This window comes from Dama dama, chromosome 10 (assembly GCF_033118175.1).
Source record: "Dama dama isolate Ldn47 chromosome 10, ASM3311817v1, whole genome shotgun sequence".
In the NCBI taxonomy this organism is placed as follows: Eukaryota; Metazoa; Chordata; class Mammalia; order Artiodactyla; family Cervidae; genus Dama; species Dama dama.
The window spans coordinates 22,852,798-22,880,691 of NC_083690.1; the positions used below are offsets into that span (position 1 = coordinate 22,852,798).

The following is a 27,894-nucleotide window of genomic DNA, read 5'->3' on the forward strand; positions in this document are numbered from 1 at the left end:
GAACTTGAGGGGGCACACACACCCTATTTGGGTTTTGCGGGGCTATTCATGAGGTCTCAATATGCAGATCAACCTCTCTCCACTTGGCTAGAGGAGAGATGTACATGCCCCCATCCCCACCAGAATTGAACCACAGAAATGAACATTTGAGGTTCATTCCTTGCTTGAAGAGCAGTGGTTTTCAAAGAGTGGTCCCCAGACCAGCAGTATCACCTGGAAACTTTAGGAATGAAATTCTCAGGCTCCCACCCCAGACCTCCTGAATCAGAAGCCTTGCTGTGGGGCTCTCAAGGTGAATCTGATGGACGCTCCAGGCTGGGACTCACTGCTGTGGAGGTCATGGTCAAAAGCTCTTTCAGGGAAGCTAGACAGAGGCCAAAGGAACGTGGTAGGGAGAGAAGTCTCTTTAAGGGGAAGACAATGGTTTTCTGAGGGAGGAGGGGCGCCTTCCAGGAATAGGTCAGAGACTCAGATGGCTACAGAGGCCAAGCAGGTAATGTCAGTGAGGGAGGTGGGAGTGGTTTAAGGAGGGGCAGACGGGGGAGCTGGTGGTTCTCAAAGCTCAACAGGTGGGTATTCATCTCCAGCTGACCAGTCGGAGGGTCCTGTGGATCATCACTGATTATTATTATTTTCTTTTTATCTTATTCATGAAAGTAAGCGTGATCTTTCCCTGGGGACCTTCTATGAGGCAGGCAAGGGGCCTGCCAGGTCGGTCCTGTGGTCGATGCAGGCTCTGCAGTGCTGCATCCTCCTCAGGACCTTTGTATGAAATCTCACTATTTTAAAAAAACATATCAGCAACAACATTTTAAAAATTAAACACAACTCCAGTCAAATAAAACACCCATGAACCACATGTGGCTGTCAGTTTATCACCTCTAGGGTAGCGATCTCACAGAGTCTGGTTGATGTTTAGCTGGGTCCCATAAGTGCTGGTTACTTACAACCGGAGTCCACTTTGGCTGGTTAAATACTTTGAATATTTACCCTGGCTCACAGAGGGTGCTCAGGAAAAATGAGCTGTTCTTATCATTGGTAACACAAAACGGTTACAACAGCTAGTGATGATCCATAGGATCCTTCAACTGTTCTGTATTGGATATGGTTTCCAACCAGCTGATGTCTTGAAATGTTTGTGTGCTTTAACAATGACCTTCAAAGTACAGTGACTGGACTGGGCTGTAGACTTCAAGATGTTCTACCATCACCTCTAAGGGGAGGAGACACTGGATAAAGAATTTTGAATTCCTAGGGTAAATTCAAAATAGACATAATAATGTATACACTGGACTTCCCTGGTAGCTCAGCTGGTAAAGAATCTGCCTGAAATACAGGAGACCCCAGTTCGATTCCTGGGTCAGGAAGATCGCCTGGAGAAAGAATAGGCTACCCACTCCAGTATTCTTGGGCTTCTCTTGTGGCTCAGTCAGTAAAGAATCTGCCTGCAATGTGGGAGACCCCGGTTCAATCCCTGGGTTGGGAAGATCCCCTGGAGGAGGGCATGGCAACCCACTCCAGTATTCTTGCCTGGAGAATCCCCATGGACAGAAGACAGCCCATGGTGGGCTACAGGCCATGGGGTCACAAAGAGTCGGACATGTCTGAGCGACTAAGCACAACACAGCACAATGTATACATCACACACTCATTCGATTCGACTTGGGTATATGCCTTCCACATAGCAGTTGCCAGCCCTAGAGCCCCCAGCCCCCACCTGAGGATTTCACATTTTCCCTTTCCCCACACTTTCTGAAAGGCCCTGGTGAGTGTGTGCAGAGTTCCATGTGCCTCTCAGGATATTGAAAAGCGTGCACGTATCTGTCAGCGTTCCTGACTCATGCATGCTATTAAATAGAGTGCAGCAAAAGAAAGAAAAACCACGGGGCAATAACAGAGGATTATATTCAAACACCAGTGAAGGGTGCTATTATTGAAGGTTCATTAAAATAATTTTAAATGGATTTTTAAAGTCGTTCTCAGTGCATCTTTTATTGTGGCAGGAGCTGTTCACATAGTATTGTTGGAAACTACTGAAATGCACTGGCTTCATGTATTGTTTCAGGGTACAAGAGTGATTTTTTTTTAATGTGCATCCGATTGTGTCATTCTCTTGCTTAAATCTCCCCCCTCCGGCCCCCTCCCCACCGAACGTGCTCCACCAATGGCTCTCTGCCCACCCCTGGGATAATGTCTGTTGTTCCTCAGCATATATGGCTTTTAGGGTCTTCCTTGAACCAACCTCTACTGCCTCCCCAGGCTCCTAACTGCAAGAACTGGCATTGCTGAGTGTCGTTCTGCTCCTTAAACTCGAAGTGCCTTCCTTCCCTTCCTGGCTTTTCCCAGGCAGAGCCAGCCACCCTGAAATCCCAGAGCCGTCCCATGCTCCCTCCCTCCCTCACCCTCCTGGTACCTTCCTCCTTCCTCCTCATCAAATCAGTAAACCGTCACCCACTCAGGGAAGCTCTTGTCAATTGCCGAGTAGGGATCATCTGCTAAAGTCCTATCAACAAACTCATCACACTTTGTTGTAATTGTTCCGTGTAAGGTCTGTCTTTCTGGAGAGACTAAAAGACTGTCTTTTTCATTGTTGGGTCCCAGTGCTTAGCGTTAGGTTGAGCACATAATGGGTGCTTAATAATTTTTACTGAATAAATGAATGATTCAGTGAAAGGCTGTCAAATAAGATGTTGCAGTGCGCTGTGCTGAGGAACATACTGGATTCTTTAGGGATATTTGTTAGAGCACAGAGTGGGTTTTTGTCAAGCCCAGCAGCGAAGCTCAAATAAATTGGTTGTTGTGTAAGTTACCCTATTTATAAAGGGCTATAATTTGGGTACTGAATTGTATCTGTCAGAGCATCGTTTGGTTGTGTGATGAAAGATCTGATGATGCAATGCATGAATTGTTGCACTTTGGATGGGGAGGACTGTGACTCCCATAGCTGTCATTGCCCAGCCAATGGTACATGCGCCATGATGTAGCCTAGGAGAGCTTCTTTAACGTTAATGTGCACACAGGGTCTTTTGGGCATGTGATTAAAATATGAGTTCTGATTCAGCCAGTCTACAATAGGGCCTGAGATGCTGCATTTCTATGATGCTCCCAGATGAGATACTGCCGCTGAACCACGGCCTAGCAGGGGTACCACCAGCCAGCGAGCTGACTGGTAGATCCTGTTATAATTGGTGTGCCCTGTGGCATGGTGAAGGCTGTGCTGAAGGGGTGTAGAGGCCTCAGTACAGAGTGTTCTCGGTATGTGACTTGAGACGCCCGGCAGGGTCTTCTGGGTCAGTGTGTGGTGGGTGGGAGGTGCTGGTTTGTGGACAAAGGGCAGAGTATGTGACTGGGTGTGTCGTGGGGCAGTGGGCTGAGAAGCGGTGTGTTCTGGTTCTGTCCTCTAGTGGGGGTGTTATGGATCATCCATTCAGCACCTGTTTATTGAGGTTAGGTGCTCTTCCAGGTAATAGAGACACAACAGTAAAAATAATAAAAATCTCTGCCCTTGTGGAACTTAATCTTCTAGAGGGAGTGGGCAAATAATAAACATAGAAATCAGTGGGTATGTTTGTTAGAAAGCATTATGGAGGGGTGGGTCACAGAGAGGTCAGTCTTATAGTTTCTCTGTTTATTTATTTGATGGCATTGTGTCTTAGTTGTGGCACTCGGGCTCAGAAGTTGCAGTGTGTGGGCTCCTCAGTTGCTCGAGATGTATGGGATCTTAGTTCCCTGACCTGGAATCAAACCCTCATCCCCTGCATTGCAAGGTGGATTCCTAACCACTGGACCACCAGGGAAGTCCTCAAGAGGTCAGTTTTAAATAGGGTTGTTGGAAAGCCTCACTGAGAAAATGGTATTTCAGCAAAGATGGGAAGAAGGTGAGGGAGGGAGTGAGCCATGTGTGTATCTGGGGGTGAAAGTGGTTTGGTAGTATTAACAGGTGCAAAGGCCCTGAGGCAGGTGTAAAGGCCCTGAGGCAGGAACTTGCCTGGCACATTCAGGAAAGAGCAGAGACTCCAGGTGGCTGAGCTGAGTGGGCAAGGGAGAGAGTAAATGGAGATGAGATCAGAGAGGCCATGGGAGGAGCAGATGGTACAGGCCGTTGGAGGATCTTTGGCTTTTACTCCAACTAAGATGGGCTGAGAAATAGCTTGATCTGACTGTTGTGGGGACAAGGGTAGGTTCCTGATCCAGGTGAGAGGTGCTCAACACATGGACAGGATGATGTTCTAGCCTCCCAGTTGAGTTCATCTTGGCTTCCCCAGTCCCTCCCCAGTTCCTGGCACCTGGTGGGTGCTCAGTAATTACCCCAGGGGCATGAAGGAATGGATGAAGACGACTCCAGACTACCTGCATAATTGCCCTCAGGAATAAAGTGATGGTTGTGTGTTTGGCCTGGTGAGAAGTAGGGTGAACTGATGAAATGGATAGTCAAGGAAGCTTCTGGAGCCCAGAGTGCCAGCTTGAGGGCATAGAGCAGAGCGTGGTCATCCAGCAGGTTATATTTCTTCGGGTCCGTGTGAATGACGTCATGATATGGGAAGCTCCATGTGCCAAGGGCTATAACCGGAAGTTCCCTCTGGGTAATCAGCTCGGAATTTGGCTGTGCTGTGGTGGAGGGTGCATTGAGGCCACTCTGGTGAGCATGTTTTATTGGAGAATTTGTAGTATGAGGTGCTATAGTCTCACAGATGTTAGCAAGATAGGCTAGCCTCTGTGTGGTAGTCACTCGTCTGTCCGACTCTTTGCGATCCCATGGACTGCAGCCAGCCAGGCTTCTCTGCCCATGGGATTCTCCTGGCAAGAATACTGGAGTGGGTTGCCATTTCCTTCTCCAGGGGATCTTCCCAACCCAGAAATCAAACCCAGGTCTCCTGCACTGTAGGCAGATTCTTTACCGTTTGAGCTACCAGAGAAGCCCAGGCTAGCATAAGGTCTTTAAATCAAAATGCCTGAACGGGTAATGTCCACTGGTGTCCATGACACCTCATGCAGAGCTCACTGGGAAGGCAAGGAAGGGACACCGACCTCGGGCTTGAGGCTCCAGCTGCCCCATGGAGGCAGTCCTTGGGTCAACTTAGCCAACGGGCAATGCAGCTCATTGAAAAAGGAGAGAAAAGTCTTGGTAACAAGGCAAAGATGTCCTGTTTCGTTACAGTCCAGAGAGCCTTCATCGCTAGGGTGTGTACAGCCATCTGCCCACTAGTGAACTGGCTCCATTCTTGTTCTAAGACATATCCGATCATCGGTTCACTCTGGGCGGGAGTTGAGTACAGCTGGGCGGGACATAGACATTAAGAAGAACCCCAACCCTGGCCATTGGTTACTATCTAGAGGTGATCAGACTACTCACCCCTCCTTCCTTCCCTCCCAGCCTCGGTGGCAGGTGTCAACCCCACGCGTACACCAGGCTGACGCCAATCATCCCTGCTCTGCTTACCTCTTCTGTAGTCTCATCACGTTTTGTAAAGCCCTGTAGAATTTTGAGGCATCTGCATAGCTGGAACATCTTGGAATCTTGCAAACTAAAAAACAAGCAGAAAAACCCAACAGAGCCCCTTATCCCCCATTGTATTTTATTGAGCCTTTCATTTAATATTGTTTCCAAAATACCACATAGGTTACTTACTGGATCACATAGCATTACTCGCATCTTCTGGGCGTCTAAATGCCGAACTGCTTCAGAGACTCAGTCGTGCTCACAGGACTTGGTTTCTTAGTAATTCTGTCATCTGAAAACACTGTTTATGTAGCTGAGGTCAAAAGCGTCAAGCACTGCTTTAATGAGCTGCAATTCTGTTCATGTGACATTCTCCTCCAAAGCCAATTGCCCTTTACACCGTGTGAGTAAGTGTCTCTGTGTGTGTATCTGAACGTGTGTTTGATGTGCTGACATTTCTGAATTGAAGCCACAAAGCATAACCTTTGTATGTTTGCTATTAAAACTCCAAATTCAAGGCTTAAGAAAGGGAGCTAACTTTTACTTAATATGATTTATTTAAGAATAGAACTTAGCTCCCCCAAGGTACCAAATGCTGAAGAGAATAATACCTTTTTGAATATTAGGATTTAAAATACTTTTTTGTAGAACCTGTGCTATTCAAATACACTGGAAAAAACAGAGTTCTTCCGGCAGAGCTAGGCAACTGTATTAAGGGCCTTCCAGGCATTACCTCATTTAATTCTCACAACCCGATGAGGTAGGTGTCATTGTCACCGTATTGCAGATATGAGGGCATGAAACTTGGAAAGGTTAGGACATCTGCTCAAGGTCCAGCAGCTAGGAGGTGGACCCATGGACTCCACCTGCCCAGTATCTTGGAAAAATTATTAAAAGCACTTGGAGCCCCTTTTAATAAGGTCTGTGATTGCATTGATGGGAGAGAACCTTGATAACAGCATCTAATGGTGTCCGTTACATAATAGAAAAAGACGAAGTATTCTTACAGTTCAAATGAATTAAAATTTATTTTAAAATATTGCAGCAAACAAGTAGCATATTCACACCTTTTACAATTTTCTGGCAGGATTTTTAAAAGATGCAAATCTCACTTGTTCCTTAAGGTGTTGATTTCGAGGCTGACAAAGACAGCAGACATTGAATAACCCCTGGATGCGGGGCATGGCAGCATCTGAAATGAGGCCTTCAGGACAGGCTCATTAAGAAGTAGACATTTCCCCACCCAGTTGTTTGTTCTCTTGGTTATTCAGAGTGTGGAGTTTGCAGAGATCTTAATCAAAATATTAGGCGACCTTCCTACACCGACTAACAAATAGCCAAGAGTTGTTTAGGACACGTAGCCTAGAGTCTGTGTATCTCTTTATCTCCCTTTCCATTCGTCCATGGAGAACCTACTTAAGCTGCGGATTCAGCCGGACTCCCTTTGAAAGATGGTTCAAGTTGACAGGTCCCTGGGCCAAATGAAGTTTCTAAGTCATTTGCCAGGTGCGTGACTTTGAACTGTCCCTGGCAGAGGAGCCAGTGGTTTGATTGAAATGGTAGGTGGAAAGGTCACATGCTGGAGAGAGCATGAAGCTGTTAGGATATATCTGGCCATGACCACTGAAATATAACCGCAGTCAAAAATTGAAAATACTTTAGAAGTGGGATTCAACCCCTCCATGCTGTAGATGAGCAAGCAAAGGCCGAGTTTTGCCCAAGGGACTTACATGGGGAATATGACAGAACCAGAACAAGATAACTAGCCTTCCATTGAATGCATGCAGGACCTTAATAATAACAACTATTTATGACAGTAACAATAAAATGGGTCAGCCATATTCTGTGAAATTATTCAATTTTACTAGAAAGTGGAGCACACTATCTAATTTAGTCATCTCATTTCACCTTCACAACAACCCCCTGAAGTAGATGCTGTTATTACCTCCCCTGTATTGGTAAGGAAACAGGCTCAGAGTGGTTAAGTAACTTGCCCATGGTCACAAGCCAGTTTAATTTGAAATCCTATCAGTCTACCTCCGAAGCCCATATTCTTGCCTCCGTGATGTTTCTTCTCTCATCTCCCAACCTGGCTACACAGATGTGGGATTTGAACTGCTCTTGGTCAAGTCCCAAATTTAAATACATTCCTGGGGGATGGGCACTGTTGGTGAATGTCTGTAAAGTCTAGCTCCTCAGTTCTACTATCAACCCTGCCCAGGTTGAAATGCTTATCACAGTGCCCTAGAAAGCTGTTGACCAAAGGTTGGGAGAACTCGAGGAGATGAACCCATGGATCCAAGGAGACTGGGTCAAGCAGAAGGAATACGGACAGAGAGTCAGCGGAGCCAGGATTCAAACGCCAGCTTTGGGAATCTCCTGGCAGTCCAGTGGTTAGGACTCAGCGCTTTCACTGCTGTGACCTGGGTTCCATCCATGGTTGGGGAATTAAGATCCCACAAATGATGCGGCATAGCCAAAAAAAAAAAACACCTAACAAACAAAACATCAGCCTTCCAATTTAGCAGCTGAGTGAAGGTGGGCAAGTAGCTGCACCCCTCTGAGCCTCCACGATTGTAGATGCTCTGATCTCAGCCAGACTCTTAAGCCTTCCCCATCAGTCCCTCTCTGAGTCCCCTGGGCAAGTCGCCAAACCTTCTCTTTCCTGAAGGTCCCCAACTAAAGTTCCGGTCATCTTGGTCTCAGCTGATAGCCCCATCTCGTATGTTGGGGGCAAATGGAGGCCCCTGGGGGGGTGGCTTTCCTGCTCCTGGACAGTCATCTTGACCTCGTTGACCTGCCTCCCTCTGTGTTCCAACAAACAGGTGCCCCCATGAAGACGTTCCCCTTCTGCTATGAACCCCCATTCTCCCATGTCCTTTGCATGTCTACTCTGGCCAGTCTGTGTCCACAGCTTCTCCATATAGTAATCAGAACTCCTAGGGTTGCAAATAGGAACCCAATTCAAACTGACTTAACAGTATTTAGTTGTGACTGGATCCAGAGTCTGGACCATGTCAAAAGCAATCCATTTCTCTGTATCCCTTAAGATTGCTTTCCTCTCTGTTGATTTCTTTATTCTCCAAAGTTTTTCTTGGGCACATAGTTGCTCCAGACCTACGTCCCATTATTTTTGCAATTCCTGCTGAAAGAGAGCTTCCTTTTCCTAAAACTTCCTGCAACCTGGAACTCAATCTTGTTGGAAGATGTTCGGCCATATGTCCATCTCTAAAGCAATCACTGTGCCCAGGAGATGGAATGTTCTGATTGGCCAGGTCCAGGGCACCTGTCAAGGGGCTGGGTCTGCCCCTGTCTAAAGCAGACATCTTGCAGAGGGGAAGGAGTGGATTCTCCCAGAAAAATAAAGCTGCTCGCTGTGCCTGCAAACCAAGCAGATGCCCACTCTGGCTCTTTTCTGATTCATTCTGTTCAACACAGAAACATGCAAAGTCTCTCATCTTAAAAAATCTCTTCCCTTGAGACTGGGATCTCTCCATTCTACTGCTCCTCTATCTTTTCATACAAACTGGATGGAGTTCTTGCTCCCTCCATTTTTTCACCTTTCATTCTTTCCATGGTTCAGTGCAATCTGGCTTCTGCCCCCACCATTCTATTGAAATCCCTCTCATTGAGTCAGCAGTGACCTCAAAATTGCCTCCTCTTGTAGACTAGTCTTTTCTTTCTTGACCTCATCAAACTGGGTACTTTGATCTTTCTTCCTTAAGAAAAAAATCTGGAAAGAGTATAAAACTTCCAGCCACATCAAAAGCTGTGCAGGGAAATTAAGTACCTCCCTGTAGACCCCTAACTAGGCTCCTTCGTTCTTCTTCCTAGAGCCACCCACTGTGACCGGCGTCCTGGGTGAGCTTCTGGAGAGGTCCTCCACGTCACACATGAGGGTGTCAGTGCTCATCTTCAATTCCCACCCCTTGATTTGTTCCCTTCCATTTTGGAAGTTTGTTTGTTTGTTTTTTTAATCAGTACTACCTTGTTTTCATGGCATTGAGCTGGCTGACTTTCCTCCTACTTCCTGGTTGAAAAACTGACTTCATGAAGACTTTATTATTTTTTTTTTAAGTTTTTTGTTTTTCTTTTAATCACCAAAAGCATTTTGTATTGGGGGCATAGCTGATAAACAATGTTGTGGTAGTTTCAGGCGGACAGCAAAGGGACTCAGCCATGCATATCCATATATCCGTTCTCCCCCAAACTCCCCTCCAGGCTGCCACATCACATTGAGCAGAGTCCCATGAAGACTTCTGATGACAGTAGAACTTGGAGGACCAAGACAAGCCCATGACCCAGAGAGGGAAAGATCCAAAGTGTATTTCTTGTTTATTTACAAGTACAGTTTCTTAAAAACAATCACAAAATGCCCTCCAATTAGGGTATGAAAAACAACAACTCAGAGGTGGCTTGTGAATCTGCTTGAAGTGTCTTTCCAAGGGAGTGAGGCTTGGTTGGGAGACGGGAGGTATCCCTTTTGTGCCTGGGTCCATATTTTCTTCCCTGTCTCTCACTAGGAGCCCAGGGCCCGACTTCACCTGGTGGCTTCCCGCATACTCTGCCAATCTCGGTGGGACAGATTTTTGTGTCTTAAGTGCCTGTAACTGTTAACAGTAATACTCTGGTGATCTCAGAGAGACAGCAGTGAGTGGTCTTGAAGAGAGGTCTTAGTTCCCTGCCCAGGAATTGAACCTGGGTGGCTTGGATGGAAACCAGGAATCCTAGCTGCTAGTCCACCAGGGGCTAGAGGCTTGGAGCAAAATTCCCCTGGCCCTCCTGCCTGTTGAAAAATGAATTTCTCAAACAGACAAAAACTGTAAAAACAGGTACAAAGTTTATTATCGGAGACACAGCGTAGCATGTGGGGGAGAGCACACAGTGAAACAGTTTGTTTCTTTAAGACAGAAGAAGCAAGGCAGAGAGACATACCCCGGAGGGTGTGGGCGTTTTCCCTAATGGAGAGGAGCCCTAGTAAAGAGGCAGTTAAATCATTTATATAGGGCAGTTCTTCTGGGTCTTTGTTTACCTTTGGCTGGCTATCTTCTTTCTTTTCCACACCTGACTTGGCCTGGGGCTCTCCCCAGTATGCTTGCACAGGTTTTGGCCAAGATGGATTCTAGCGCAGAGGCCTGTGGGAGGTTTGACAGCATCTATTATGGGGTGGCCACCCCTCCTTTTGGTTGTTTTATCTCTTCGCTCCAGCAGAGCTCAGCTCCTGCCACTTTGTCCTCAGAGGTCTAGGGAAAACAGATCTCCTATTTACTCTGCTGGACAAACTCCAACTGTCCAGCGCAGGGGCCCATCTCCCTCCCACTTCACTAGGGTAGGTTGGGGTGTGGCAGGGTCCATAGGACCCCTCTGTTGCCAGGGTACAGCCACCCCCATCAGACTAGCTCACTGGATGGCACTGGTTGAGTCAGAACTCAACTGCAGCTACCAGCTACCATGTCAGATTTTTTTATGTGCATTTTGTCAAATCATTCTCACCGCACCCTGCAAGACAGATCCATTTGACAAAGCAGGAAACCTGGCCAAGGGAATTTAGATAACTTGCTTACAGATTATCTGCAGATTGATGGTGCTAAGATTATTATCCAGGTCAACTTAACTTTTTTTTTTTTCAACTTAACTTTTAAGTCTGTGTTACTTGATCAGATGCAATTTGCAAGGCAGTGAGATGTCGCTGACACCCTGTGGTCCCTGGAATCAAGCAGACCAGACTCTGAATCTTGGTTCTCCTCGTTTACCTTGTATGACCCTGACCAAGTTGTTAACTTTTCAGATTTTCTGTTAAGTGGAGATAATCTTTCCTGCCTATCTTAAAGATGTGTGAGAATCAAGGCTATAAAAACATAGGCAAGTAAAAGGGACAATTACTGTTTGAGGGCTAGTTTATTTGAAGCCAGCAGCAGCTTAGGTTTAGGATGAATTTTAAAGAATGGATAAGAACAATATGATATTTTGTTGACATGGGGAAGCATTTAGAGTATATTTCATCTAGTTTTTAAAAGCAGCTTAAAGAATAAAGTAACGATTCTACGTGTTTTAGAGAGTAGAAAGCATTCATCGATCAATTCACCCAGCCATCCAGGACATAGACCAAAATGTTAACATAAGGAAGGTATTGGGGTGGTAGAATTATAAAGGACTGTTGTTTCTTTCTCTTGACACTTGTGAACAAGTTGTTTGTTTCTGCATAAATGGATCAGTTGTCAGATCTGAGCACAAATCTTAGTTACTTAAGCTCTAAATCTGTTCCTTGTTGTGGAGCAGACTTCATAGACCTGTTGGATTAAATGAGATCATGCTTGTAAATCACTTATACAGTTTCTGGCTAAAAATAAGCACTTCATATATACTACCTTTTATCCGTTGAACAGCACTCAGTCCCAGCTCCGTATTGGGATCTGGAAATTCAGGTGTGGGCCAGTCAGATGTGGCTTCAGCTCTCGTGTGTGTGTGCATGCTAAGTAACTTCCATCATGTCCAACTCTTTGCAACCCTATGGACTGTCGCCCACCAGCCTCCCCCGTCCATGGGATTCTCCAGGCAAGAATTTTAGAGTGGGTTGCCATGTCATCATCTGTATTCCCATCGAGATTGTAAAGTCACACAGTAGCTCATACAATCTAGATGGGAGTATAGACAACGACAGATATGCAAAGAAATAAACATGTAGATGTGGATGTTCACACATTTTATTTCCTATGGAAGAAATGAACAGGTTATTCTGAGAGAGAATAACAGGAAGAGGAGAAAAGAGGGAGCTCCTTTACTTGGAGGTGATCTGGAATCGCTTTTCTGAGGAGGTAGCATTTAAATTGAGACTGAGGGAAAACAAACATTGCATGTTTTTTAAATGAAAATTTGTTAAAAAATGAAACTTGCTATCTCGCACGGAAGACCTCTCTCTTGCCGACTTCTTCCTAAATAGACACAGAGATCAAATATTCCCCATAGTAAGGGACCTTCATTATCAGAAAAGGAGGCTTTAATCTTTCCTTCTTTGCCAAAGGCCAGACCGTTTGGAATATTGTCTGACTCTGCTCGGGAGAAAAACCTTGGTCTACAGACAACTTTTAAAAATGATCAAATGTGTGTGCGGCTCTGTCCGTGGCTGGCTGGCTGCTCACTGGGTGGGACCCTCCTGCGCTCTCCTGCTGCAGAGAACCATACAGCATAAAAAGGATCCCGAATTTCATTGAATTTGCACATTTTAAAAAAAGAGAGACTCCTTTGTCTTTTACTCAGACTGTATGCTTGGGTATCTTTTCATCATGACCTAGGCTCAGTTCCTGAAGATGCCCTGATGTCTTGATGGAAGCTGGGCAGGAAGCTCCCCTGTGCCGTTGGTCTCACATTGTCAAGCCCGGTTAAGCAGCGAGAACTATGGGGCAGACCCTTATCCATTTCTCCAGTGTCTTCTGCTGTCACTGATCTCTTTTCACTTGTTTCTTCCCTGGATTCTTTCCTTCCTTCCTCCAAAGAAGCAATAACTTTCTTTTTGATCGCACTCAACTTAGATGTCGCCTCCTCCAGAAAGTCTCCCTGGACTTTCTTCTTTTTCCCTGAGCTAGTCTTCTCAGGCCCCTCATCTCTGTACCCAGTGGCAGCACGTGTCACACCACACCACGCCACGCCATCCATGTGTGCATCTGTCTCCACTGCTGGACTAGAAGCTCCATGATGACAAGGACAGGGACGTCTTATATGCCACCTTATTTCTGGTACCCAGCACATCAGTAGATGGAAGATGCCCACTTAGATAAGCTAAATATTAGCCTTCGTCATCATTCCGTTAGCACCAAAATACACACTAGGGCAGCTATTAGGGAAATCTTAGGATTTTTAACTAACATGAAGCTCATTAAACAGCACCAGGCAGATTTTAGCAATTTGGTTAAATATTTCCATTCCCTTTATTCCTATTTTCTCCCCTTTCTCTACTGCAATAGCTCCCTCATTTAAAATAGGCTTTGTAGGGACTTCCCTGGCAGTCCAGTGGTTAAGACTTTGCCTTCCAACAGAGAGGGTGTGATTTGATCCCTGGTCTGGGAGTTAAGATCCCACATGCCTCATGGCCAAAAAATCAAAACATGAAGCAGAAGCAGTTTTGTAACAAATTCAATAAAGACTTAAAAAAAATGGTCCACATTAAAAAAAATCTTTAAAAAGATACTTATTAATACTACTACTTGGCTGTTATTTAAATTTTCAAAAACACAATAAGCATAAAAAAAAGAAAAATCAAACAGTCTGTAACTCTCCTAATCTCCACAAGCACATATATAATACACATGCAGATAGTATATACACATTTATGTCTATAATTTATAACATGGGAACATATTGTACACATTGTTATTAATTATATATAACTGTTGAGATTCTTCTACATCTTATTTTAATTTTTAAAAGTGTTTTGCATGGTAATACATAAAAATAGTTATATCATTATTTATTCAACTCTTTTCCCTATTGGTCAAGAGTTGATTTAAAAAAAAATTTTTTTTTTCCCCTCTTACAACTCTTTGATGAACACTCTGTCTCTGGAACCTTGGAATGTGGGATCTTAGTTCCCTGACCAGGGATGGAAGCGTGGAGCGTTAACCCCTTCACCACCAGGGGAGTCTCTTCCTGTATTTCGATGGGCTAAACCCAGGTGTATAGAGGAGGGCTCCAGGAAAAGCTCCTGGAGGAAGTGACTGGAGACAGAGGACGTGTAGGCAATGGCAGGGAACATGGTGGGAGGCAAGGCTTCCTGGTGGAGGAGACAGCTTGTGCTCAGGCTTGGAGGTGAGCATGCATGAGCGTTCCAGGAACTGGGAGGCTTTCAACACAGCTGGAGGTGTGTTGGGGGTGGGAGCTGGGCTAGGGGAACATGGGCAGTGAGGGGGCTCTTGGTCAGGTGACCAGGGCCAAGTCCTAAACAGCCTGTAAGCCATGCTGAGGAGTGTGGCTTTGGGCCATGGGGAGCAGCCACAGACAAGAGCAGGAAAGTGACATATCCAGGTTGGCGTCTTTGAAAGATCCCTGTGGTTGCTGTGACTGAGCCAACTCCACATTTGACAGCTCGGCTTGGAGCTGTTATTAACACAAGGAAACAAAAATTAGAAGGAAGGGAAGAAAAAGAGGGAAAAAAAGAGCTCACATGTAACAGTTCACAGATAAGATTTTCAAGAGGTCTTGGCTCTTAAATTTGGGGGATCAAGTGAACACGTCACGATCCTCACTTCCCTCTCCAATCATGGAAGAGGTTCCGTGTGACTTTAAAGAACCTAGTTGGCTTTGGCCCCATTCCCATTCCAGGAGCCCCAGTGATGACAGGGGGTTGGGTTCTCTTCTGAGTGAGGCTGAAGCGTCCCCAGCCAGAGAAGCAGGTGTGGTCCACGCTGCGTTTGTAATTAGATCCCAGCCGCGGAGCTGTCCATTCTCCAAGGACACAGCAGGAACAGAGCTGATCGGGCTGTGCCTCCCAAGGGCTGACGTCTCCATTTAGGGAGCGCTCCTGAAGCTAATGGGCAGTGACAGCTCCATTTGAAAAACACGGAAACACTTAGGGAGGCTGTGATCTGCCAGGCTCGTAAGCTGCTTATTAGCAGGGAAATCACGCTCCCGCTGTATTGTGCCCCCTTGGTTAACCCCTGTTCCTGCATCTCCTCTCTGCTATCTCACTTAAAGATTTCATTGTTCTCCAGGCAGTGGGGGGAGGGATGGGAGAGGAGGCTGCAGAACTGCCAGAAGCTGTTTCTCTGACTCCCATCACAGCCTCTGGGGAGGCCCCAGCAAAGCAACAGCCTTCTGGTGTGGATGGGAAAGGGATGGGTTTTTCTCTTTTTTTAGGAAGAATGGCCCCTGAAGACTCTCTGTGTCTCAGCTTCCTGTGCTGGCTGGTTGGGATCCCAACACCCAGCACAGGGCTGCCTTGTAACACGCCATCCCACTCCTCCAGTCCCTGCCGCTGACATCTCTTTGTTTTTTCCAGCTCCATCCCTTCTGCTCCCTGTTTTTCCACAACCCTGTCCACTATCTCTCTCCTCTGGATGATCACAGCCATCTTCTACCCTCCCCGCTGCCTCGCCATCAGTCCAGTCCCAGAGAGGGGACTCCTGTCTGACCTTTGACATCTCCACTGGACTCCCCAACTTACCATGAATGAAACCAAGGCTGCATTTCTTCAACCAAACATGCTTTACCCCAAGTGTCACGCACTCACCAAGCGGCTCGGACTACAAGTCTTCTCATACCCCACAGCCGATCCATCACCAAATCTTATCAACTCACAATTCAGAGTAGACCCCTCCCCAGTCCAGTGCATCTTGCCATCTTCCCCACTGTCACCTTCCTCGAGGCCACCATCCTCTCTTGCCTGGACTGTTGCAGCATCCTCCTGATTGGTCTAACTGCTTCCACCTTTCCCCCTATTCACCCATCAGTCTGTTTGGGACATAGTCCCAGTGATGTTGCTTAAACGTAAGTCAGAGCCTGCCTCCTCCGTGCTCAGAATTCTCCAGCCGCTTCTCATCAAGCTGAGCTGAAATGCCTCTGTCTTCACAGGGCTGGCGCCACCAGTGATCTGACTCCTAATCCCCTCTTGAACTCTCAGACTCCTGCTTACCCCTTGGTCACTGCTCTGGCCACACTGGCTTCGTGGCTGTTCGGTGACCATGCCCAACAAGCTCCTGTCCTGGGTCCATTGCCTCTGCAGCTCCTTCTACCCAGAATGCCCTTCCTGCCAGTATTTGCACAGCTCCTCCTGGCTGGAGGCTTGCAGAACGTCACCTCCAAGCTGACTTTTATCAAAAATGGCATCATCTTCACTCTTTACCCAGACTCTATTTTTCTTAATGTCATTTATTTCCATCTGGCATTATTAATTTTTTTGTTTTGTTTTTGTTGTTTTGGGGGAGTTTTGGCCATGCGGCACAGCTTGTAGGATGTCAGTTCCCTCAACCAGGAAGGGAATCGGGGTGCTGGTGGGGAAAGCACCAAGTCCTAACCACCCAACTGTCAGGGCATTCCTCATCTGCCCTTAAAATATACATTTACAGTTATGTTTTTATGTATTTATTGATTGCCTTTCTTCTCCAGTAAAATGTAAGCTCTGTGAGGCATGGATTTTCTATGATTTACTGTTAACACAGGGCCTGGCACATAGGAGGTACTCAAGAAGTGTTTCATGAATGAGAAAATGAATGAACAATGAAAGGATCTGGACAGTAATCCTGAACACACTGTGTTGACCTTGACGGCAAGTTTTGTGTGGACAAAAGTTTTCCCCTGCTGGCCAGCAGAAAAAAACCTGAGTCTTGATCATGTGGTTGGGGGTCCCTTATCGGTACTGAAGCCAAGCTGTCAAAACAGCTGAAACAATTTAGTTTGGAATAAACTAATGTGCTTCTCCAAGTCTGACATGAGTCTCTAAAAATGCAAGGCTGTTTCCTTAACGTTTAAAACTTCAGCATCATGGAAACACGCCATCACAGAAAGTGGATGCTGTCTGGGGGGAATTGTAGTGGAAAACAAGAACCAACGATGCTCACAGCTCGGCTGTGTTGGTTGCTTACTCGGTGCCAGGCATGGTGTCAATCACACACGGGATCTCGTTTTATCCTCATCAAGACCTCATTTGAGAAAAATGAGAGTTGTCTCTACTGTACAAAAGAGGAAACTGAGGCTTGAAGGGAGTTGGCCAGGGTGGCACACCTAGGGGGCAGTGATGTCAGGATTTGAACTATGTCACCCTTACCCCACACTCTATGTGGTCAGTCACCAGCCCAGCAACATGGCACCGGGAGCTTGGACTCTGATGACAGACAAACCTGGCTGATACAGTAGCGCTGCTATTCGTTAGCAGTGGGACCCTGAACAAATTACATCACCTCCTTGGCTTCAGTCTCCTCATCCATACAATAGGGATGGCCGTTAATACCCACTTCATAGGGTCTTTGGGAGGATGAAATAAAAGGAATACAAAGAAACAGCATTCTAGTGTGCCTGGAACTTACCAAATGCATAATAAACATTAACTGTCATAAATATTAGTATCTTCCCAAGTGGCTCAGTGGTAAAGTATCCTCCTGCCAATGCAGGAGCCGCAGGAGACTCGGGTTCAATTCCTGGGTGGGGAAGATCCCCTGGAGAAGGAAATGGCAGCCCACTCCATTATTCTTGCCGGGATAATCCCATGAACAGAGGAGCCTGGTGGGCTACAATCCATGGGGTTGCAAAGAGTCAGACAGGACTGAGCGACCGAGCATGCATACACATCGCAATTGTCATTACTACCACTACGTTATCAGGCTGTGGTTGCCTCCTGTAGATACTGACATACTTAGAGATTTCATGCAAATGGGTTTGCTGGTGAAGAGGGAAGATCAGGCCTAGTGACTCAGCTCTTCTCATTAGATGGGAACTGGTGTGTGCATGAGTATGTACTCACGCATGAGTGAACATATGTAACACACACACACACACACACACACACACACACACACACACACACGTGTTATCACTCTGCCTCAGACCAGGACCTTCAACAGAATGCATGAGAAATGGTGGTGATTTCTTCTTGAGAGCTTGGGGAGATCACCATCTAGAGGGAGAATGGCCACATTTCCTTCCTGGTACCTTGTAATTAAGGGTCAATGACTTCTCCCTCCAACCAGGGCCTCGTGGTGGCCCCGCCATTGCAGGCACCAAACCCAGGTCTTGATGTTTCTCTCCATTAACTGGAGTGTGTAAACTCTTGTATCTGTGGAGTAGAAGAATGTCTCCAGAGATGTCTGAGAGCCAAAGGACAGCGCTTTAAGGGACCTGCTGCTTAATATTGGCAATCTCAAAGGTGAAGTATAAACAGGTAGTTACTTCAAATCTTGTACCACAAAAGATATCTCAGGGACCTTAATCCCATCTCCTTCAGGAACGAGCTTGGCCAACTCCTTGGGGTGGAGTTGGGAGAACATGCCACATGCCACCAGCCCCACTATCCCACGCTGCCATCCAGCTCCTGACTGCCCAGAAGGACACCACGGGCAGCTCAGGAGCTACAGGAACTGAAGGTCGGGAGGCAGGGTCACCTGCCAATCTGTGGTCATGAGAATTTTGCATTTTATGTTGCTCTCATTTCTGATCATCGAAACAATCTCTCCGAGGGAGTGAAAGGGAAGGGCTTGGAGAAGCCGCACCCAGTTTCACTTGGTTCTGTTCTGTTTCCAGTTTCGTTTCATTTATTTTTTCCACCCACCACAAATTCTTCTCTTCCCCTCTCATAGTGTGGGCGAAATGCTGAAAACTTCGACCGATTTTTCACCCGCCATCCACCAGTTCTAACACCTCCTGACCAGGAAGTCATCAGGAATATTGACCAATCAGAATTCGAAGGATTTTCCTTTGTTAACTCTGAATTTTTAAAACCTGAAGTCAAGAGCTAAGTAGCTGTGTAGATTTCCGTCCTTCATTTCTGTCATTCAAGCTCAACGGCTATTGTGGTGACATTTTTTTTTTTTCATTGCAAAGTTGCATCCATGTTTTATTTGCTGATGAAACTAGAGTGACCATGTTTCAGGACCCAAATGTCCTCAGGTAGTTTTGGAGCATCTCTGTGAGATGGGATTATGCAGATGGCATGTTGACAATGTGGCTGCATAATTAGCACATTATCGAAGTCCTTGTAGCATTTATTTTCCCCAGCATGTCAGCGATGTAGATCCAGCGGGGACAGAACATGCCTGCTTTCCCCCCCTTTTTCCTGCGCTGCCATTTTCATCCCTTTTCCAATGCCAACCATCCAATCCAGATTTTCTTCCTGCCAAACAAGTGGATAATCGGATGCTAGCAGTATTCTCCCACTTCCAGTCCTGGAGCTTGGCTTGTATCCAAGTAGATGGTTGCTTTGCCTTAGGGGGAATTTCCTCCATTCTTCCTGGTTTGGAGGCCCCAGGAGCTTTGGGAAAAAAACACGCTAAAAATAATATTTTATTTTATTTTATTTTTTTAACTCAAAAGTTAAGAAGATTATCTAAGCCCTTTTAAAATTCCAAGAGTGTGCTTTTAGAAAGTTTCAATCTAAGGGCACCTCCAGGAGTCATAAGGCAACCAGCTTGGGTGCTACCTTAATGCTATAATTTCTGGTTCCCTGTGTCCCCCAATCACCTTCATCCCCAAACTACTTGAACAGGGCATTTGGACTCACTCCCTGAAAAGACATGGTCACTTTAGCAAAGTCCCAAAGGGCCATGGTTTTACATTACATTTCAAACTTTATTTGCTTTGGGGTTTTATTTCTGTTGTTGTTCAAATGCAAAAAAAAAAAAAAAAAAGTTACTCACTTTTGTTACACATGCTTTGAAATACGTGTCCAAATGTTATTAACCACAATGACCTGCTTTGATTTACCGAGAAGACGGCTCTAGAGCCTGGCAGACCCACGCCTGCTCGGATGGGATTTGTCTAGGTTTGTTGCTGGCTTCGGAAAGCTCATTAAGTGTTCTGAGAAAGACACCATGTCTTGAAAGCATAGACAGTTGTATTCTTCACTTTGATGTTTTGCAAGATGTTTGTGGAAATGTTTGTATCTGGATATGTTATGTGCCATTTTTCTTCTAGCATCGAGATACAATAAAAAAAAAAAAAGCAAGAAAGAAGAAGAAATACTATTTCAAGGAAAACGGCTGTCTATGAAAAACATGGACCCGAACTGAAGAATGGGGCCTCCTGAGGCTTCAGGACAGAAAAAATTAGAGCTAGAGCTTAATCTTGGCCCCAGTGTTCAGCCAGTCAGAGAGACTGAAACTGTGGATCATTTAGAGACTCCTGGGGGCCTTTGATGAGGTGGGATGAGCTGACTGGGGGGGTCTCCAATGAGATCAGAGCTCAAGGCCCACATTCTCACCAGAGGCAAGTTTAGGGGCCAGCTAGGGGCAGGGCTGGGGCTGTTGAGTTTGTTACCAAAATCACTACGCCCCTCAGCTCAGACTCATTCTTTCTAGCAAATAGCTTCACGAGCCCCCAGAAGCCCAGGGAAACTCCTTGATTGGGGAAATTCCATGAGGACAGCAGGTGGTCCCCCATCCCAGCCTCCTGTTCCCCGCTGTCCTCAGGCAGCCATGAAGGCAACTCTTGTCACAAGTCAAGTGATTTCTGCAAGCGCCAGGGCTTCTAAGAGACCATCAAGGAAACTTAAAACACTTGACAAATGTCCTTGAAGGGAGACTTCTCATCTTTAAGAAAATTGTTATTTGATTTCCACTTGAGCAAAGCCCCCTGCTGTTCACTCCTTTCTGCCTGCTCTTGTCTCCTTGCTGGGGGCTTGGGGACCATCCCTGTGGCCACTGTTGTGGGTCACAATCTAGACATCAAGGGAAGCAGACACGAAGCCCTAGCTCTCAGGCTTAGGAGGCAAGAGAAGGAGGAAAACTGGGTAAGAGCCTCCTCATTGTATTTTTGGGAAACCGGCATCAGGAGCGAGGAAGTGACTTGCCCAAAGTCAGCCAGTTGGAATGCAAACCCAGTTTCCTGATTCTCCCTGTGGGTCTTCCTCCTCTGTGACTGCCGTCTCTGAGCCATGCCCACCAACAGACAGGTTATTTGAGGTCTTTCATCTGGCTGTTGGGTCACCAAGCCTTTACTTGGATATACTCTCAGGAAGATTAAAACCAAGGAGAAACATTGGGCCATCGACAAGTCATTAGAGACAACTTTAGAGAACAATGTAGGATGGATGAATAGATATAAATAGGTAGATAGATAGAGATAAATAGATATAAATAGAAAGAATATACTGTGTGTGTATATATATATGTATTATATTTACTGCACTCTACATTTTCCAAATTGCTGCCATTATTTTTCAAAAGTTTAATAGTTTGCAGAAGTAGATACTCAAGCCAAAGCCTCTGTTCCCCTAATACACCGAGCTGAGAGTTGTTCAGGGAAGCCTTCTGTGAAAGGGAGGGATCATTAGAATTCTTGCAGTTGCCTATTCCATCAACATTTCAAGTGCAGAGGAGACTGGGAAGCAGAGCTTTCAACAGATGTAATCTCAGCGGAATACTTTGCAAACACATCCAAGAAAGATTTTTAAATTAATTTTTGTGACTGTGCATGTATTCCACCCTCCTTTCATTTATCCAGGCAGCATTTAGTGAGCACTGACTGTGTGCTGGGCTCTATCCTGGGTGCCGGGAGCATGGTGGGGAGCATGAAGATGCAACCCAGGCAGGCAGTCATTAAACAAGTCATTAAAAGCATGATGTGATCTAGAGATAACTTGTCTCTAGGTTAATCAGGGAACACGTCTTTTAAGAAAGGAAGAGTCATCAGAAGACTTTGGGGTTCTTTCTCTCTGGAGACCAGATTGGAGGCTAAAGGAGACACAGAAGCACCTTCTCGACCCAGATTTCTGGTCCAGTGGTATAGTGCCAAGGTGGGGAAAGAGAGACAAGAGCTGGGGTGAGTTTCCTTCTAGAAGGCCAAAGGCACAGTCTCCATATTTGTTCTGATCACAGAATCAAGATGTGAGCGGACAGATGCCAGTATGATGAGAGGGAACTAGTTTCAGAACTCAGTTCTAAGTCCTTAGTCCAGATTCCTGCAGGCATTACCCTTTCGGGCCCTCAAGGAGACACTGCCCCTGGCTTGACACCACCTGGTTCTTCTAGATGAGACAGGCTGATGTTTTCCAGAAGAACTTAAATTGGAGAGTCGTTTTGTAAAAAGAAACTAAATAAGAAAATCCAAAGAAGCCTGAACACAGTCCAGGGTAGCCATGGCTAGTTGTCTCCCAGGATCTTAGAATCCCTCTTTTCCTTTGTTGGACTCCTGGCTGACCTTCTCTTCTAAGAAAGCACAGGGCCATGGTCACAGTGACCATCTTGGGGAATTACTAGGAAGCCAGTGGAATTAGTGGGGCTTCCCGATGGCTCAGACGGTAAAGAATCCACCTGCAATGCAGGAGACCCGGGTTCAGTAACCTTCCTGGGCTTAGTGCAATATTTTCATGTGACTTCAGATACTGTCGGCCCGGAAAGGAATTTTCCCAACAGAGAGGCCCATTCTTTCCCAACTTCTAGGGTAAAGTTCAGGGGTCTTTGCTATTGAGGATCTGCCCACAATGGCAAGTCTTGTTTGGACCATGTGGCTGATTGAAGCATCACCAGTACAACAAATGGGGATGATGCAAAGGGAACCTCTGCTGGATGCCCACAGGCAGGGAAAGCCAGGGGACCTGAAAGGAGGCAGCTGCCTACCTTCTAGCCTCTGGTATTCCCAGGGCCCACACCCATCCCTGAAGCTCTAAGATCTTGAAGGAGCCTCACACAGTTCTATCCATATTGGGGCTCACAGTGGACAAGGGCCCATGTGAGCGACCCATAGGATCAGTGGGAACAAATTCCATTATTTTGCTCTAGAGTGAGATCTCTAGCTTGGGGGCAACTGTAAGTTGTCAAAAGCCAAGAGGCTCATCTTTCATTAAGTCTTCATTCATCAGTTCACTCATTCAGCAGATAATCGTGGAAGGCCTGCCATGTACCAAGTCTTGGCAGTGGAAATATACAGACAAGGACTTTACCCTCCTGCAAAGAGGCAATAAATAGTCATGACAATTTCTGACAGCAGCAAGTGCAATGAAGACAATTAGAAAGATGCTTAAGTATGACTAGTGGGGTTCAGAGAGGGAGGCACAGACAGTATTAAAGGAAAAGCTGGCATTCAAGCCTTTCTCTGAACACAGGAAAGAATGCACTCAGTGCCTGGGACAGCACAGGACAGGCTGGAAGCTGGCAGGACGAGAAAAAAGTAGAGTGGGTGGGGCATGGCAGGAGATGCCCACCACCCAAAAATCAGCTCCACCACCATCTTCAGCTCACTCCCCTCTGACCACACCTACTGAATTGAATTCCTCATATTCCCCTCACTCCACACCGCCACACATACACCACAAGAGTAAGTGGGGAACTTCGTGGGGACATTTTATCTGTCTCAGGGGAGCAGTCAAAAAGAAGGCATTCTTGTGAGAGGTATTTTGCAAAGGGCAATGAGGCCAGCAATGAGAAATCCTCGTCAGTCAGTGCCCTTTAGGGGTTAAACCTAAAGCAGGGATAATCGGCCAAACTCTAGCAAATCAGTCAGTTCTCTCCCTTCTTGACAATCTGATACCACTCTGGCTTCAGCCAGTACCAGTGAAACCCATGCGTTATCCTTGGTTATCCTTGCAATACACCAGCCATCAAACTGTCCCCTAGTCAGAGAGGCTAAGGTGAAGCATAACTGGGAATTGTGTGTTCAGGTAAAAGTCACTACCCCTCTGTGCAATCTTGGGCAAGTCACTTTACCTTCCTGTGCCTCAGTTTTCTCGTATGTCAGAGCACTGGGGGCGAGGAGCTCTGCCTGCCCCCAGGTGGGTGGTGAGGCTGGGAAGATCATAGGCTGATAAGGACCCTGAAGAGGTGAGAGCATCATACAGCTGTGAGATCTTTTCATGAGCCCACACCCTGACATTCCCTGGTGAAACTTGGCCCAAACTATAGTTAGTAAACTGGGATTGATGTCCCCTCCGCGCCCTCACCCCTCAAAAATGAAACTCCAGACTAACTAGGAGAATAGAATATTTTAAGGCTGCCTTTCCAGACTGAGTTTGTTAACCAGATGCATCATCAGAAGATCTCTGATGATCATCAGAAGAACCTCTGTCTGATGAAGACTCAAATTCTAGTCTGTGGGTGGATTTCTGAGCATCCCTTCAAAGCCTCAATTGCACCAGGGAATGTGGGATGGATAGTGATCCCCCCCTTTCGTTGAGCAGCGATCTGATGTCCCCATTCTTGCCTCTCTGCCTTCTGGGGATCTGAGTGGTTGTGAGCTCTTCTCCTTTTTAAAGAAAGAAGCTTCCTAGCCACAGGGGGCGCTCTTGAATGATTTTCTCCTGGACACTCTACCGCATGACTATTTCTGTGACATTATACCTTGTAAGAGGTAGTTTTCCAACTTATCTCAAAGCCGAAGAAAACAACACACACACACACACCCCATGTTTTCTGGCAATCCTTAAAGAAAGTCAATGTCTCATTTCCTTTCTTAGAAAATGTCCACCAAGTTTTCTCTCCAGAAGCCAGCATTCGATGTGAAATGAAAGCCAGGGAACAGTATTGCAGTGCAGCTGCAAAAACCGGTCAGCACAGGGCTCCTCCCGACTCTGCCCATGAGACGTCATCAGCTTCCCGCTAACTGGCATGTCTCGGTCACATTTCCTCCTCCTCATGCCATGTTAATGTGTTTGCTTTCCATTTGGCAGAGAGACAAGCGAGACACCTCCAATTTCGACAAAGAGTTCACCAGACAGCCTGTGGAACTCACGCCTACTGATAAACTCTTCATCATGAACTTGGACCAAAATGAATTTGCTGGCTTCTCCTATACTAACCCAGAGTTTGTCATTAATGTGTAGGTGAATGCAAACTCCATTGTAAGCCTGGAGTGTAAGACTTCAGGCCAAGTGTATGTATCAATTCTAGTCTTCCAGGATTCATGGTGCATATGCTGGCATTCCACACATGGAGAGCTTGTCCTAGAGGGCTTTTCTTTGTATGTGTAGCTTGCTAGTTTGTTTTCTACATCTGAAAATGTTTAGTTTAGAATAAGCGCTTTATCCAATATTAGAGGTACAATTTTCCAAACTTCCAGAAACTCATCAAACAAACAGACGATGTCAAAACTACTGTGTCTGATACCAAAATGCTTCAGTATTTGTAATTTTTAAAGTCAGAAGCTAATGTTCCTGGTAAAAGTTTTTACAGTTATTCTATAATATCCCCCTTGAATGCTAAGCATGACTGGTATTTTTAAAAATTGTGAGTAAGCTTTGCAGTTACTGTGAACTATTGTCTCTTGGAGGAAATTTTTTGTTTAAGAATTGATATGATTAAACTGAGTTAATATATGCCAAATCTTGTTTACATGTCTGCTTTTAAATAGAGTCTGGTACAGGGGTTACAAACTGGGAAGTCATAGCCAGATCCCATAGATGAGCTTTGTTTCACTTGCACAGAATTTCATTTAATTGAAATTGTTGTCAACATTAAAAAATGGAATTTTTATGTAGATTTCTGGGCTTTCAGATTCAGTTGAAAAAAAAATCAGAAGACTGACAGCACTGGGCCTACATTTCCATGTGGAAATAATTCAACAGAACTGAGAAATTGCTGTCTCTTTAAAAGCAGTGCATCCTCTCATTTTACCACAGTCTCCACCACCCCCTATTGTCCTTCACTCTCATCCACTTCCCCGGATGCTGTGGCCCTTTGAGGTAAAGATCTCTGCTGTTTGCCAGTCACAGGTTTCATGACCTTAATACGTTCCTGTGCCCATAATTAGGTTTTTTGCTCAGTCATCCAGTTGAGTGGTTGGTATGTAGTCAGTCCTCAAACACAAAGTACATGACACAGTTTCATGACAGAAGTCAACAGGGAGGTTGGCATCAGGACAGAAGACTTCTGTGGTCTGTGAGGATGTCACCCGCATTTGTAAAACTGCTTACCCTCTAATATTTTCTCCTAGGTCCATATCTGCAACAGACAAAACAAACGGGGGTTTGCCCTTTTCTCAACAGCCATACTTATCCAAAGAAGCCAGAAGAGGAGGGAAAAAAATAAGGGAGATTGCTTCTAAAACTGTTGGCATGATAAGGAGACCCATTCTCTGAGATCAGAGAATGTTACTGAATCACTGGGTGTGAGCCTGACACCTTCTCTGAATGAATGAAACCAGGCTTCTGTTTTCTTTTTGAAAGCTGTAGTAATCCAATCAATAACACCTGCCTTTGAAGCTGCTAATGTCATGGGGTTGCAGAAAAGAGCAGATCTGTTGCTGCAAGTTCATCATGACTCAACAGACTTTATTCTTCTCCTCCCTCCTTGGAAGACCCCCCAGGAAGTGGGCATTCAGCAGATACAGTGAAACCACTGATCCTAGTGTATTGTGCAGAATTTCCAGAGCTCTGCCAGTTACACTGGGTAAAGCCAACTTAAAGAAGAAACTGTGTGTTCAGTGCCTCACATTCAGAAAACAAAAATATGTGAATTTCTATAGATGTGTGATGGCATGTTCCATTTAAGATGATATTACAGAAGTTGCTATCGCTACTTCTGATTCCTCCCTATTTCTTGCCAGCCCTGCATATTTCCTCCCTCTGCCTTTCATTTCATAAATAATTGACCACAGGCTCTGAACCAGGCATAGTTCTGGGTGCTGGGGATATAGAGACCAACAAGACAGTTCAAGACTTTCTACACACAGGCACAAGAAGACTGCAGAGGTTCCAGCCTTTCATCTTCCTGGGATCACATCCAGTGAAATAAGGCTGGGAGCTCCTATAAGAGCCTTGCAGTTTCCTCTGAGTGGCTCTGCCTGGTCCCATGTACATCCTTGAACCAAGCCCTGTATCTGGGGTGGAGAGAGGTCATGGGTAGGGTGTTTTGATTGGTCAAGCCTAAATTGTATTAGTTATCTACTGCTGTGTAACAAATTACCCCAAAACTTTGAAACAGCAAACACTCATTACACAAAATTCTTGTCTGTGGGCAAGAATCTGGTTGGTGTGGCCTCTTACAAGGTTGCAGTTAAGCTGTTGGCCAGGATTGCATTACGAATGAAGGCTCCACTGGGGGACATGGGATTCACTTCAAGCTTAATCTCACGATGCTGACACCCTCTGTTTCTAGCCAGATAAGCAGCTGGCTAGGAACTGTGTCTTTGGCTTCCCCAGGGAAAATGAATCAAGTGAGAGTCTAATCTGGAAGCCATCGAGTCTCAGTGGCAACCCAGTCTCAGAAGTGACATCTCATCATATTACTGTTTTATGTTCTTTAGAAGCAAATCAATCGACCCAGTCTGTACTCTGGGGAGGGTCTTATACAAGGTGAGGGGTCCAGGAAGTGAGGGCCTCTAGGTGTCATCTTGGAGACTGCTGCCACATGCACCATGAGCTCCAACCCCGGCGCTATGTGTAGAGTGCCACCCAAACCACATTAACCAAGGCTGGGTGAGGGACCACTCTCTGGATAAAAATTTTGGAAGCTGTTCTTGGGACAAGGGGAATGTGTTCTGAGGAGACAAACTGCAATGGTGGATTCTCTGACGATGGAAATTTGGGGTAGCCCCAAAGATTCCTTAAGGTTGGTGATGTATGGGAGACTGGTCAACACTGAGAAGAAATTAAAGGAATGACTCACTTGTCATTGCATTTGGTCCACAGAGGTCCCCATTGCCAAGTTCACCACCAAAGACAAGAGCATGACTTTGACCTTCAGGTGAATTATGGTCTTGGCCTTCCAGGGACTCAAAAATCCACCAAGAAGATGAGTTGGTGGAAACATACACATGATACAAGATCAATTATCTGAGTGACAAACCACTTCAACACTTAGTGTCTTTAAAAACAACAACAATAA

At 45.8% G+C, this 27,894-nt stretch overlaps 1 protein-coding gene across 3 annotated transcripts in view; it reads left to right on the forward strand.

Moving 5' to 3' along the window:
* Positions 1-25,392, forward strand: part of PRKCB (protein kinase C beta) — a 367,525-nt gene extending 342,133 nt beyond the window's left edge. Inside the window, exon 17 of one of the 3 annotated variants that reach the window (XM_061153030.1) lies at positions 16,591-18,705. In XM_061153030.1, the coding sequence (XP_061009013.1) occupies positions 16,591-16,629 (39 nt within the window). In that variant the 3' untranslated portion in view covers positions 16,630-18,705. The other 2 variants (XM_061153028.1, XM_061153029.1) reach the window with 2 other exon arrangements.
* The last annotated feature ends 2,502 nt before the right edge of the window (positions 25,393-27,894 follow it).